We start from the raw sequence: 15,475 nt of genomic DNA on the forward strand, positions 1-15,475 counted from the left end.
GTGCCTGTGCCATTCACTCCAGTCCAACTCTTTCTGTTTCAGGATTCCCATTCTGCAGTCAGACTTTTCTCCCATCATTCAAGTTCAGTGTCCTGACCACCAGTTTCCATCATCACATGCTCTTCCCAACCTGCATTCAGGATCCTTGACGGTTTCCATTGCTCACCCCCTTTGTCTGGTGTCTGCAGTTCTCTATGATCCTTATCCAGTCGGATTCCTAGCTGTTTCTCCGTAGTGTGATGGTATTTGAAATCACCCACAAAATGAAGAGCATTGCTGTGCCACTGGGAGTGAGTGATGTATCATTGGAGAGGGACATATGACCTGGCAGACTGCAGTCACAGGGTAGTTTGATGTTGATGGCTGCAGCTGTTGCTATCCAAAGGCCTCAGTCCTCCCTGGACTCTGGCAGAAGTATCCAGAAGCTAAACATCCCATCTTGGTCATTTCAGAGAAGATCATGCAGGTCAATTACCTCAGTGGTGATTCGGAGCATGTTGGCCTCACATTTTTCTCGATGCTCTGAGAAAAGGGCGCAGCTACTCTAACTTAGGTTGTTACTTTACATTTCCCAACTACATCCTTTGTGAGTTCAACTGGAGGATTTCACCAGCAATTAATTCTTTAAATAACCACAATTTATGGATGGATTAAAAGGTGCAGCACATTGTACTATCCAGAACAAATGAGTATCTGCACTTACTAAAAGTTGTACAATTAGCTGGCCTCACATGCACAGGAATGAGAAGAAATCACATTGAAACACAGAATTTTTATGGAGTTTAACAAGTTTTGTCGATGAGGATATTATTTTCTGACTGGGGTGTATAGAACCAGAAGTTGCCATCTCAAAATAACATTGTCTTTTGTTAATGCAATGGAGAGAATTTTGTTCATCTCTCCCAGCAGAATCAGATTTATTACCACTGACATACTGTTGAGAAATTTGTTGCATTGTGGCAGCAACACAGTGCGGCAGCAATGCAGTGCAATACATAAAAATCACTAAAAAATAGAAAAAAATACAGTCCAGTATGAAAAAATAAATAAATCATGCAAGAAGAGAGCAAAATAGTGAGGTAGCATTCGTTAATTCATGTGCTGTTCAGAAATAGCCTCAAGATTCAGGGGAGTAGATTTAGGACGGAGATGAGGAGGAACTGCTTTTCCCAGAGGGTGGTGAGTCTGTGGAATTCTCTGCTCAATGAAGCAGTTGGAGGCTACTTCAGTAAGTATACTTAAGACAAGGTTGGATACAGTTTTTGCACAGTAGGGGAATTAAGAGTTGTGGGCAAGTAGGTTCATGGCCAGATCAGCCATGATCTTATCGAATGGTGGAGCAAGCTCGATGGGCCAGATGGCCTACTCCTGCTCCTATTTCTTATATAAATCTGATGGCAGAAGGGAAGGTGCTGTTCCTAAAACACTGAGTGTATATTTTCAACTTCCTGTACTTCTCCTGATGAGAGTGTCAAAATGAGTGCACGCCTTGGATAGCGAGGGTCCTACATAATGGATGCTACCTTCTTGAGGCATCAGCTTTTGAATATGTTCCCAGCGGTGGGGAGGCTAATGCCCAACCTTTTTCCCAATCCTGTACATTGGTGCATCTGTACCAATACAGTGATGCATCCAATCAAATGCTCTCAAGGTACATCTGTAAAAAATTGCTAGAATCTTTAGTGACATGCCAAATCTCCTCAACTCCTAATGAAGTATAGTCATCCATCTATGCTCAATCATTGAGTATATTCTAGTCTGAGTTCCAAAGATTATTGGGTATTAAGGGTTTAAAGAGGTCTAAATAAAATGCAGAGGAGTTGAAAAGAAGTTCACCCTGAAAAGACCAAAAGGTTTTCTCCTGCTGATATTTCATGTTTATATTCACCATGTCCAAAGGAGAAATATTAAAGATGTTGTCTTCTGCACAGTTTGCAGGAGTCATGATGAGTCATTTACTTCATTTATTGAACTGTACCTACACTGTTAGCTCACAACTAGAGGATTATTCTGAGGGTGATGCTCCTCATGATTGGATAGATGGAATAGAAAATAAATCTGTGGAGTGGGAGATCACAAATTGAGTTGGAGACAGTTCCTTGAAGACTTTACGCGCCAGCTTTAAAAGGTGAGCAGGGCTTGTCATGACTTGCCTGTGGAGCGGGAAATTGCTGGAGTTATTAGTAACTTAGCAAGGGCCAATAAAAAGAAGCAAGGAGTAAGCGGAGCGGCCATTGTGTGAATGGGCTAGAGTAGGAGGCTTTGGCTCAACAAACTTTGGCGAGAACAAGCAAGAGGCTAAGGGTGCTGAGTCTTTTGGAATCATTTATTTGACTGTAGAACTTAATCTTAAGAAATTAGAGCCAAAGGTATAACAAGTGTAGTCTTGATGATTGGTTAGCGCAGTGGAATGGCTCCTCCTATAAGATGTGGGATTGCAGGGTACCTAATGGTTTCTCTGATAATTACATAGCTGAAGGAGCCAATATCCTGTCCAGGAGATTTGCTAATGCTACTTGGAAGGGTTTAATCTAGTTCGGCAGGAGTTGGGAACCAGAGGGATGGGGAGGAAGGTAGATGTCAGTGCCAGTAAAAACAGGCAGAAGCAAAGTAAGAAATAATTTGAAGTGTGTGCATTTTAATGCTAGGAGGGGTAAAGGTAATGAACTTCAAGCATGGAACAGTACATAGAACTATGATGTTGTGCCCATTACAGAGACTTGGTTGAGAAAGTGACAGGAATTGGGTGCTTAATGTGCCAGGGTTTTGATGTTTTAAAAAAGATAGAGAATGATGTAAAATGTTAGAGCTGCACTCAGAGGGAACATAATGGAGGGCTGATCCACTGAGTCTATATGGATAGAACTCAAAAATAAGAAGAGTGCAGTCACTCTGATGGGATTGTACTACTGACCCCCTAATAGCCACCGGGATATTGAGGAACAGATATGCAAGCAGATTAAAGAAGGGTGCAAAAATGGGTTTCAACTTCCCTAATAGGTCCAACAAGAGGGTGGGCTGTACTGCTCCTGGTGTTGGGCAATGAGCCTGGTCAGGTGACTGATTTTTCAGTGGTTGAACAGTTTGGGAAAAGTGACCACAATTCCTTAAGTTTTAAAATGGCTATAGATAGGTATGGACCTTGCAGGAGAGTACTATATTGGAGAAGAGCAAATTACAAAAGTATTAGGCAGGAACTAGGGCAGGGGGTTCCATGGACCATTAACTGAGGGATCCGAGGACCCCTGTTTGGGAATCCCTGAACTATGGACAGTTAATTCAGAAAAGATGTTTTTGGGTGAGTCCATATCTGTCATGATATGGGTATTTAAAGACCAATGGCATAGCTTACAGGACAGGTATGCTCAAGTAAGGAGAAGGGACAAGAATGGCAAGGCAAGAGAACCTTGGATGATGAGAGAGGTGATTAATTTAGACAAGAAGAAAAAGGAAAATAATGTAAAACTTTGGAAGCTAGAATCTAACAGAACCCCTGAGGATTATAAAGAAACCAGAAACGAACTCAAGAAGCGAATTGGGAAAGCCAGGAGAGGCCATTACAAATCCTTGGCAAGTAGGATCCCAAGGCATTCTATACATACATCAGGAGCAAGAGAATAACTAGAAAGAGGGTAGGACCACTCAAGGGTGGTTGATAAAGACAGAGCTGTGGTTGTTACTTATATGGATTTTGGTAAGGCATTTGGCTAGGTACCTCAGAAGAATCTCGCACACAAAGATTAAGATACATGGGATCCATGGTGAATTGGCCGTTTCAATTCAGAACTGGCTTGCCAATAGAAGACATAGTGTAATGGTCAAAGGGATTTATTCTAGCTGGGGGCCTGTAAATAGTAGTTTACCACAGGGATCTACACTAAGACCTCAGTTGTCTGTCATGTACGTACACGAAATGGATGAAAATATTGATGAGTGTATTAGTAACTTTGCAGATGATATGAAACCTGGTGGTGTTGTGGATAGCAAAGATGACTGGCAAGGAATACTACAGGATATACATCAGTTGTGGATACGGGTGGAGAAATAGCAGATGGAGTTTAACACACCCAAATATGAAGTGCGGCACCTTGATAGGTCAAATGCAAAAAGACAGTACACTGTTAAGGCAAGATGAATAGAGGGATCTTGTGGTCCAAGTTAGTAGCTTTCTGAAAGAGGCTACACAAATTGATAGAGTGGTTAAGAAGGCATATGGCATGTTTGCCTTTGTTAGTCAAGGCATTGAGTTCTAAAGTGAGAAGGCTACTGTCTGCTGCAGCTTTATAAAACTCTGGTTCTCCCCCCCCCCCATTATAGGAAGGATGTTGAGGCTTTGGAGAGGGTGCAGAAAGAGGTTGACCATGGTGTTGCCTCGAATGTAGGGTCTGTGCTATAGTGAGGGATTGGACACACTTGAGCTGTTTTCACTGGAGTGGTGGAGGCTGAGGGGAGACCTGATAGAGGTTTTCAAGATTATGAGAAACATAGATATAATAGACAGACAACATACTTTTCCAAAGGTTGCAACTCTAATATCATAGGGCATTCTAAGGTGAGAGGGGGTAATTTCAAAGGAGATGTGAGGGTCAAGCCTCTTACACAGAGAGTGGTGGGTGCTTGGAATGCGATGCCTGGGGTGATAGAGGCGGAAACATTAGAAACTTCTAAGAGACATTTATATGTGCACATGAATGAGGAAAATGGAAAGATATAAATATGGTGTAGGCAAAAGAGATTAAGTTAGCCATTTGATTATTAGTTTAATAGGTTCAGCACAACATTATGATGTAATGATCTAGGTTCTATGTCCTATGTTCTAACTCCTTTCCAATATAATGATCATTGCACATTAGTAAGTAATAATATAAATGTTGTTAAATTAATAGCAAAAGTTAAAGCAAGGTAAATACTTGAGGTTTCGTTATACCTTGCAGTGCAGTTTTGGCCACCTTCATTTCCAGTCTAATCTCCCACAGCAGAATTACAATGTATTGGACAGTTAGTAATGTCTGGATTCCCCAATTGTGTCAAAGAGGGGTAAAGGTGATATCTTTGCTTTTGTTCTTATTATGTGAAGCTCAATTGTATTAATTCACTAGACATGGTTTTAGGGTTGACTGCATTCTCAACTGTCACTCTAGGTGAGCTCGGCTGGGAACTGTATCACAAGCGAGAGGACACTGCTGCCCTCTATCATGCCATCATGGAAGCAGGCCAGGAATTTGGAATCGACAACTTTGGAGCATATGCCATGAACTCTTTGCGGCTTGAGAAAGCATTTCGAGGTTGGGGAGCAGAGGTCAGTATGGAATATGTTACTTTCTCACCTTCTGGGGATTGAGAAAAGCATCTACACATAAGGAGAGTCTCAAAACTGTCCTACGTTAAAAAGATAAAACAAGTGGAATGCATTTTAAGTAGAAGCATGTAAAGCAAAAAAAAACATGTAACCTACTAGATGTCATTATTTTGGAGAGCAAATTATTTTAACTCTTGTTTTGGTCAAATCCTATTTGACAGGATTTGGTTTGGGCAGGTAAAATTTGGAGTCAGGAGTATGTCTGCCCATAGTCACTGCTGTAAATTTCAGAGGAAAGATTCAAAAGTATTTTGTGGGGGAGAAAGACATAGTTGCCCTCTCCACTCTTTCCTTTCCATTTCCTTTTCTCTGTTCTTTCATATGCTGATTCTGTTATAGGATACCAGGAAACATCTATCTGCCTCCACAGATGCCTGACCTGCTGAGATCCTCCAGCAGCTTGTTTCTTGTTCCAAAATTTCAACTATGTAGTCTCCTGTGTTTCCTGGTCTCATCTCACTTGGGGAGAATCTAAGATATTTGTCTCATGCTCTTCACATGCCAGGGATCAATAAAAGCAAAGGAAAAACTGCCGGTGAATTAAAACCAGAAAATGTTGGAAATACTCAGCAGGTAGCTAAAATTTCATGTTAATGAACTGATTGAGGACTATTGACCAAAAGTGTTAACTTTCTTTGTCTCTTAACTTCGTTGCCCGACCTGTTGAGTATCACCAGCATTTTCTGCTTTAAACCACGCATTAGGGTATTCCGTTTTCTAATTGCTTTCTGAGTAAGGAATTTCTTCTTATTTATCTGTTCCACTTACTGATAATCTCTTTTATATTTGGCTGTTAGTTTAGACTGAGGCCTTGGTACGACCCTTTGAATGACCCATAGATGGGCTGGATTTAAATCAAAATTACTCCCTTGGATTTTGATATGGACAATAAAGTTTTGCAGTGCTGGAAATAAACAGAGGTGTACAACTCCCTCTGAAACCTCTTCTTAATCAACCTCTTCATAATATCTTTGTGTTCAATGGAGTTAACACAGCCAAGAACATGAACTGATCTCTTTTTGTACTCTAAAGATTCTGGTGCAGAATTAAACCTGTTCTGCCCCACAATGGTCAATCTGAGTATTGTTCACGTGCTGGAATGTATGTGGCTAAAGTCATGAGAAACATTATTAATTCTGATGATTTGATTAAATCCCACACTTTAATACTGCCCATTTCATGGATAAGTTTTGCTTGGGGTGTTTCCTGGTGAGTTCTCAACATCATCGTCAACCTTGGATAAGTACATGGATAAAGGGAGTTTAGAGGGAAATGGCCCAAATATAGGCAAGTGGGACTAGTTGGTCAGCACAGACGAGTTGGTCTGAAGGGCCTGTTTCTATACTTTGTTACTCTATGACTCGGGATGTTTAGACATGGGAACAAGATAGGTCTGGGCTTCCTTTATTAGTGTGATTCACACTTAAGATTGAATTTTATTTGGACTGATGCAACATTCAAAGAGCTGGAAAGCCAAGTCAATTTCTCATGTCTTCTCCATTATTCCACCTACTCCCTCACTACGCAAAACAATTGCCTACTGGCCAACACTGCCAATTGCACACACCATACACCTCTCCTCTTCCTTCCAGCTCTAAACTTCCAAGCTGTACTCATATACTCTATAGACACTATTCTGGGCTGTATCATGGAAAGAAATTGACAGACAGACTGAGGGATGTGCTCAAAACTCCTCGAAAAAAATGCAATATCCCCACTGAGGTCAAAGCATCTCAAAGTACATTTATTATCAAAGTACATTTATGCCACCATATACAACCCTGAGGTTCATTTTCTTGCAGGTACTCAGTGTAAATGCAAAGAAACAATAAAATGAATGTTAAAAGCTGCACACAACAAGATGGACAAAGAAATAATGTGCAAAAGGCAACATGCTTCAAAAAGAAAGTAATAATAATTCATAAATAAGAGATATTAATAATAATAAATAAAGTAAGTCCATAGCTTGTGGGAACAGTTTGATGCTGGGGTGAGTGAAATTATCCCCTTTGGATCAAGGGCCTGATGGCTCAGGGGTAATAACTGTTCCTGAACCTGATGGTGTGGGTCCTGATGACTCCTGTACCACCTTCCTGATGGCAGCAGTGAGAAGACAGCATGGGCTGGGTGGAGGGGGTCCTTGATGATGGGCACTGCTTTCCTGCGACAGCTCAGTTGTGGGGAGGGTTTTACACTGATGGACTGGGCTGAATCCATTATTTTTGCAGGATTTTCTGTTCAAGGTCATTGGCGTTTCCATACCAGGCTGTGATGCAACCAGTCACTATACTCTCCACTATACATTTATAGAAATTTTAGCTGTCATGCTGAAGTTTCACAAACCTCTAAGAAAGTAAGGGCACTGCCATGTTTTCTTTGTAATGGCACATATATGCTGGACCCAGAACAGATCCTCTGAAATGATAATCCTGGGCAATTTAAAGTAGCTGACCTTCTCTGCCTCTGATCCCCTGATAATGACTGGAGGAACTCCAGTTTCCTCCTCCTGTAATCAATAATCAGCTCCTTGGTTTAGCTCACAGAAGCCTTGTGTAAGCAGTACAAGGAATGAATCACCTCACAGACTACCGGTGGCTCAGCTCACCAATCACCAATGTGTGGAGGAGTTTGCAGTAGACTTCATTAGCCACCTCAGAAAGCACAAACAAAAAGTGAAAGCTATCCTTGGTCCAAAGAATCTGCCTAAGAAGTAGAGATGATATGCAGACATTAGGAGTCATCTCCCACTTTGCCTAATTAACCATTCTTAACTTGTACATTTAGGATCAATAATCAAGGTCATCAGAGCCAAATCTGATCACAAAATTAGAGGAAGACCTGCAAATCATTTGACTGAAGGAGTGGCTGCTTTTCTTGTGGATTATTAGGAAAGTGGCACATAGGAGGAGTCAAGGCCACCATAGATCAGCCATGACCATGTTGAGTGGCTGAGCAGCCTTTAGGGATTTGGTGGCCCTATTCCTGCTCCTATATCCACGTGTTTGCATGTTTATCTCTAACTTACACTGAGACCAGCTACCTCAGCATGAACTGGGAATTAACTACGCCTGTCTATGGGGTTCAGTGACACAACATTGAATTCATTCAACACCGCATTTTTCAAACGACTTCAAATTTATTTTCTAAATGATTCCCTGCTTAGGCGCTGAGTAAGTGGATCTTCTTGGCAGCTATTATCTAATACAAGTTATTTTGTAACCCTCATCTCACAGTTTGTATAGATACATCTTCAGCATTGTGGTATGATTTGTAAAGTACCTGATTTGCTGAGGGTTTAATTTAAAAAAAAACATGTATGCATCTTTTTTATCATCCAGATGAACTGCGACACAAACGCCTTTGAAGCAGGATTGGACTACTTCATCAAGTTAAATAAGGTAAGGGTGATTAATAAATGTCAAATATTATCACCAGTTGCATTGATTAAATTCATTGCCCCGGCCATTTGCATCCAATGGGTTATTTCACTCCATTCCAATCAAGTCATTTTGCACTCAGAAACGGGCCACCACATTTACGCTTTAATGCCTATACTGTTAATCCATTTAATGCTGACCATTTTGTTCGGATCTTCTTTTCCCATCCTCTTACACTCCCTTTCATTTCTATTCTATCAGGAGTTAAACAAATCTTAACAAGATCAGAAAGTAGTAATTAGCAGGGGCTGATTACAAACAGTCACATTTCAACATTATAATTTCCCCTTTCCATTTTTAACACACAAAAGTGATACTTTTTAGTGCAAAGTCATACTGAATATGAAATACATATTTTAATAAGAGGATCATGAGGATGAAATGTGCAGGGTATTGCTGTGCCAAATATAAATGTTCTTTTTTCATATGCATGAGTAACTTGACAAAGGAGAATGTATTCAGAATTTTATTCATATAGTGTGTAAACAGCTAGACTGTGCTGTTTGTCTTTCCCCCCTCAGCCAACAGAATTCATCGGAAAACAGGCGTTACAAAACATCAAGAAAGAGGGGGTAAAACGCAAGCTAGTGTACCTCACCATGCAAACCGACAATGTGGATCCTGAAGGAAATGAGTCCATTTGGTATGAAGGCAAGGTGAGTCCAAACAAAACTTAAGTGCAATTTAAAAAGAATCATCAGCAATGGGTAAAGACTTGGATCATTGTCAGCGAGAGGTTATGTGCTGGAAAACTGAAAGGTGGATAACGTTTTGCCTTTTTATTTAAGGGCTGCAAAGATAACCCTGGAAACTATAGACCAGTAAGCTTAGCATCAGTGATGGACGTTTACTGGAGGCGATTCTGAAGGATAAGGTTATACATGCACTTGGAAAGACGGGGTTGATTAGAGATAGTTGGCGTGACTTGCTGTGTGGGAGATCAGGTCTCAGGAATTTGACTTGGTTTTCTGAAGAGGAGTCCAAAAAGGTCAGTGAAGACAGGGTGGTAGATGTAGTCTTCATATATCCTTCGGTAGGGTTCTGCGTGGGAAGCTGCCCTGAAACATTAGTTCATATGTGATCCAATGAGTGCTGCCTAGTTGGATAAACAATCGGCTTGATGGTAGGAAGTCGAGGGTGATAGTAGAAGATTGTTTTTCAACTAGAGGCCCATGACTAGTGGTGTTCCTCAGGGTTCAGGGCTAGACCCATTGCTATTTGTCATCTGCATTTATGATTTTGATGAGAATGTACAAGGCATTCTTAGTAAGTTTGCAGATGACTAAAGTAGGTGGTGTCATACACAGTGAAGATGGTTATCAGGAACTAGAGAGAGATCTGGGCCAGCTGGGTAAGTGGGCCAAGGAATGTTGAATGGAGTTCAGCTCAGGTAAGTGCAGGGTTTGCATATTGGAAAGATAAATGAGGGTAGAACATTCACAGTGAATTTTAGGGTCCTAAGGATTATTTTTAGAACAGTGAATAAGGACTACAAGTGCATGGTTCACTGAAATTGACATCACAGCTAGAGAGGGTGGTGAGGTATGCTAACCCCTCATATTTTTGATTACCAAGGTTCCAAACATAATCTCTTTCTGAGACTAGTCCTGATGAAGGATCTCAGCCCTAGGTGTCAACTGTTTATTCCCATCCATAGATGCTGCCTGACCTGCTGAGCTCTTCCGGCACCTTGGGTGTATTGCTTTTCAACTCTTTAACACCTACTGCTGATCGATGTATTGGCTCTCTGCTGGACAATCCCTAAACATGGCTTGGAAATGCATTTAGAAAGCAATTTGGAACATTTACTGTGTTGAGGAAAGATTGTTGTCATTAATGGAAAGGTGGAACAAAGTGTTCTTTATGATAGAGAGGAAATAATGAAATTATGGAGCAATATCCACTCCGCTGACTACTGACAAAACGTTTAATGGATGCACAAATTATAGTGGTAGTGCATGAAATAATCCACTGCAGGATAAATGAAATGTCTTCCTCAATTAAAAGAGATTGTATAACCATGAAAAACAATATACAAGAGTACTATATAAGAAACGCAAAACTTTTTAACAATACTGAAAACACTCCAAATCTGTGAAGAGAGAAGCAGGATTAATGTTGCAACTTGATGGCCTTATAGCCAACCTGACAGATATGTGAGACGTTACAAATACCAAGAAAGGGGAAGTAGGAAAGAGCAAAAGGGAAAATCGTGAGCTAGCGGAAGGGTTGTTGGTTACGATAAAGAAGGAATGACCTTGTCAGCAAATGTGTGTGATATTAGAACAAGTAAAGAGGCTAAAGATAGTCTGGAAGAAATTTAGCAGTATCATAACTTAGTCTGCTGTCGAAAACAGAATGGGAACAACCAGTTAAGTGAGATCATTGATCCTGTGTCGAGTGCGGGTGACTGTAAAGTACACAACTGAAAAATGAGTAGCACCCGCATGAGTTTCAGTGAAATAGAATAGGAGACCAAGGACACAGAGATCAGTAGTGTGATTCAGAATTAAAATGGTAAGTAGTCTGAAACCTAGCATAGTGCTTACAGAATAGAGCCATTCAGCTAAGTGATCACTTAATCTGCATCAGCGGCAGAGATAACAGAGTACTAGAATGAAAGAAATGAAAATAATACTCTTTTTCATCTGAAAGGAGTGTTTGGAGTCTTGGATGGTAGGGTGAAATTAAAGAACGGGTGTTGTATATCCTGTATTTGGTCAAGTAGGAAGAGGAGCAGCGTTTGGTCTGAATAAAAAGAATCCAGTGTGCAGTGCAGATAACGTTGTAAAATAACGGGTGCAAAGTGTGTTTGTTGATGGCATTGTGTCGAAGGGTGGTTTAAATCCCAACATGTCATGTAATGGGTATGGGGGTTGATGATGAGGACAAGTGGGATGCCATCATAATCAAAGGAAGGGACTGTTCTATTCAGGAAAGAAAAAGTTTAAAAAAAGGGATGAGCTTTATAAAGATTAGCTTTACTTGTCACATACTGTATCCATCTAACCATACAGCGAATTGCGTTGTTTGCATTAGATCAAATCAACTAGGATTGTGCTGAGCAAGTGTCGCCACATTTCTGGCACCAACTTAGCATGCACACAATTCACTTACCCTAATCTTTGGAGGCAACTGGAGCACCTGGAGGAAACTCCCACTGTCAGGGGGAGATTGTACAAACTTCATACAGACTGTGGTAGGAATCACATCGCAACCTTACAGCCTGTGCTGTAAAGTGTCGCATTAACCACTAGCTACCATGCCACCCTGCTTGTACATTAGCCATGCCATTTGAATATTATAAACTAAGCTTATAAGGCAGCATTGTCAGAAGATATGTAATGAAGGTAGAAAAAACTGTGAGAATGGAATAGATTCCATGCAGGAAATGGAAATGGAAGATGTCATGGGGGATTTCAAGATGCAGGTAGATTGGGAAAATCAGGTTGGTGCTGGATCCCAAGAGAGGGAATTTGCAGAATGCCTACTAGGTGGCTTTTTAGAGCAGCTTGTGGTTGAGCCAACTAGTGGGAAGAGAATTCTGGATTGGGTATTCTGTAATGAACCAGATTTGATTATTTGATTAGGGAGCTTAAGGCAAAGGAACACTTGGGAGACTGTGGGATCATAATATGATAGAATTCATCCTGCAGTTTGAGAAGGAGAAGATAAAGTCAGTTATGTCAGTATTACAGTGGAGTAAAGGGAATTACAGAGGCATGACAGAGGAGCTGGCCAAAGTTAGTGGGAAGTTAGAAGATTGGAAAATTTTTAAAAACCAACAGATTGCAATTTTAAAAAAAACTATAAAGAGGGAAAAGTTGAAATACGAAGGTAAGCTAGCCAAAAATATCAAAGGAGCTGACAAGAGTTTTTTTTCAGATATAAAGAATAAAAGGGAGGAGAGAGTGGGTATGGGACCACTGGAAAATGTGTCACCAGGGACAAAGAAATGGCTTTGACAAAGTAAATGCTTTCTTGTATTTCCTGTAGGAAACATGGGGACCAACTTGCAGACAGCTAAATTATTTAACAATAGATTCATGCTCAGTAATCTGTTATAATGTTGCAAAACACAGTACATATAGTCACACGCAGCGCGTATTGTTACAATCCAGCACATACAGTCACAAAGTAATGTTAGCACATGTCCCTGAGTGGCATGGCCTACAGATTGACAGGTCAATGTAAAGTGTATGGTGTATGTTTATGTAAGGGGTTACTGGCTCTATTATAATAAAACAAGCAAAAGTATAAATATGTGAAATTGTCATGACTGAACCTGGTATAAAATCATTGAGTTAAAAACTAAATAGAATCATCATTAGTATGTAATATGAATGGCTGCTGTTGTCAGTGGAATAATACCCCCCAATGGTGCAGCAACAGTCTTACGATACAGTATTGGTGTTTTACCTAACGTACAAATGTGAGCACTTAGTGTTTGCTGTCCCTTTCACTTCCACTGTTATTGAGAGTCCTGTTGGAAAGCACAAATTTCACCAAAGGATCAAAACTAGGTGCCATTTCTCTAACGAGATAATTGAGCTTATGAAGCATTATTCTTGTGTATTAAGGTTGTAGGTAACACTACATCTGGAGCATACAGTTACAACACACAACAGAGTGTGGCCTTCGCATATGTGCCTGTGGAACTCAGCAAAATAGGGCAGCACCTGGAGGTGGAGCTGCTCGATAAAAAGTACAGTGCAGCAGTCGTCCAAGAACCTTTGGTATTGACGGACCCATCTCGGGCTCGAATGAAGAAGAAGAAGAGTGAATCTTCAAATGTTTGATGGAAAGTATTCTTAGTAAAATGAAAGTAATCCTGAAAACTGGATCAAAGAATTATGTCAATGCTGTAAGATAACATTGAAACAACGTAACTCTTAAGCTCTTTAAATGTGAAATGTAAGTAGAGAGTTGGGAATTTGTAAGTAATTTTAATCAGTTACTTTTGCAATCTCCCTCTGTTTAACTAATAGGGACATCTATTTTACAAATACAGTGGAAGTATTGGGTTATATTTTAACAAACAGTATATGGTAGGAACCATATTTATTGAGCCGTGCTTAAACTTGGACTTCCAATCACCATGGATCCCGTGTGTGCGCATGCAAAGATGCTAACTTCAGCAAAATGCCTTGCAGAAAACATCATGTACTCTCACTGATGTTCTATAACAGAGTGTTAATCTTTCCCATTATATGCACAATAGGAAAATATTCCCTCAGTGTCAACAAAACACTCTTCAGCCCTAGTCTTATTGTCATCCAAAGTGTTGAAATCAAATCCAGCTCCATCACTTTTGCTCGCAGCTTGTTCCACGTTCTCAGCACCGAGTGAAGAAGTTCCCCTTAAATATTTCACCTTTCACCCCTAACCTATGACCTCTAGTTTCAGTCTCACCCATTCTCAGTAGGAAAAGCCTGTAATTAATCATTACTGATTATTAATAACTAATAAAGACTGAATAATTAAATAATTAATGCACAAAGAAATAAACAGCTGATGCTGAATTTGGCTTTAACTTTGTAGATGCTGGTGGGGGTCACATTTCAGAACATGAATCTGATGCCTATGGAAACGTTCATTTCTATAACCACAACCACAGACTCTTTTAAGTGAAAGAGTTTACAGTATTTCAAAGTTCAAGTTCATATAAGATCAAATATTCACAACATTAACTTATTTCAGCAGCTGTCTGGAATAAACTTCAAATAATACTCTTATTCAGTGGTCTTCTGTGTTGCAATTTCTGCAGTTATTGGATGAGCGAGAGCCAAGGAAGTGCCAAGGATGGATACATTAAATTGAAATTAATTTAAATTCCACTAATGGCATTGTTGAACTGAAATGTATTAATGCAAAATAAATTATTGTGCTTTCTAAATCCATTCTGCAATAAATAACAACAATATATTTTTAAGTAATTTGTCAATAAATGACAATGAAAACAAGTCATTTGAAAGCCTGCTTTTCTGATAGAAAGTTAAAGGGGACTGTGGTAAATGACTTACAGGGTTAACTACGGGTATGCTTCTCAACAGCAAAACATAAAAGTTAGAGAACTTGAAGAATGATAGGGACAACTTATATGTGTTCTCTTAATCAACTTGTAACTTTAGTACTATATATAATTTTCTCACTTGAGAATTGTTAACAAGTTGTAACACTTTTTTTGAAACTGGCCATACTACTGTGAATGATATGATTACAAAAAATAGTATGGAAAATAATGGAGGTAAGAAATCTTTATTTGTAATTCATAGTATGAAATGTGAACTATGTATCGTTAAATGGAATGTTACTGGCTGTAAACTGCTGTATGTATTCAGTTTGATTATGAAAATCACTATCTACTCTGCAAATAAATTTCAGGAAACCCCTTTGATGGTTTTCTGTTTCGTTATAATAAATAGGATTCTTGTTGCATTGAATTTATACTTGTCTTTTGTTTCCAGAATTTGCGTGCAGAAAATATTTAGACAACAGGTAGTTGGATGAGATGAAATGTTTCTTCGATAGCTGATCTGTCCTTGCTTGTCCCTGTTCCTTCACACCCAAAAATAAAGCTTAATTGAGAAGTTACCAAGTTATTGTACCTCTGATTTAATTTCTTCTCCACTCATGCCTGCTCTTCTTTGCAGTTAACCTGTAACTTTAGAGGAGGCAT

The 15,475-nt window shown here is 39.7% G+C and overlaps 1 protein-coding gene across 2 annotated transcripts in view; it reads left to right on the forward strand.

Moving 5' to 3' along the window:
• dmgdh (dimethylglycine dehydrogenase) overlaps positions 1 to 15,106 on the forward strand; it is a 112,218-nt gene extending 97,112 nt beyond the window's left edge. Inside the window, exons 13-16 of one of the 2 annotated variants that reach the window (XM_059974464.1) lie at positions 5,142 to 5,299; positions 8,698 to 8,757; positions 9,318 to 9,452; positions 13,377 to 15,106. In XM_059974464.1, coding sequence (XP_059830447.1) covers positions 5,142 to 5,299; positions 8,698 to 8,757; positions 9,318 to 9,452; positions 13,377 to 13,595 — 572 coding nt within the window. In that variant the 3' untranslated portion in view covers positions 13,596 to 15,106. Of the gene's footprint in view, positions 1 to 1,931; positions 2,129 to 5,141; positions 5,300 to 8,697; positions 8,758 to 9,317; positions 9,453 to 13,376 lie in introns of those variants that run through there. The other variant, XR_009513072.1, reaches the window with a different exon arrangement.
• The last annotated feature ends 369 nt before the right edge of the window (positions 15,107 to 15,475 follow it).

Source organism: Hypanus sabinus, chromosome 7 (genome assembly GCF_030144855.1).
Source record: "Hypanus sabinus isolate sHypSab1 chromosome 7, sHypSab1.hap1, whole genome shotgun sequence".
NCBI classification, from domain to species: domain Eukaryota; kingdom Metazoa; phylum Chordata; class Chondrichthyes; order Myliobatiformes; family Dasyatidae; genus Hypanus; species Hypanus sabinus.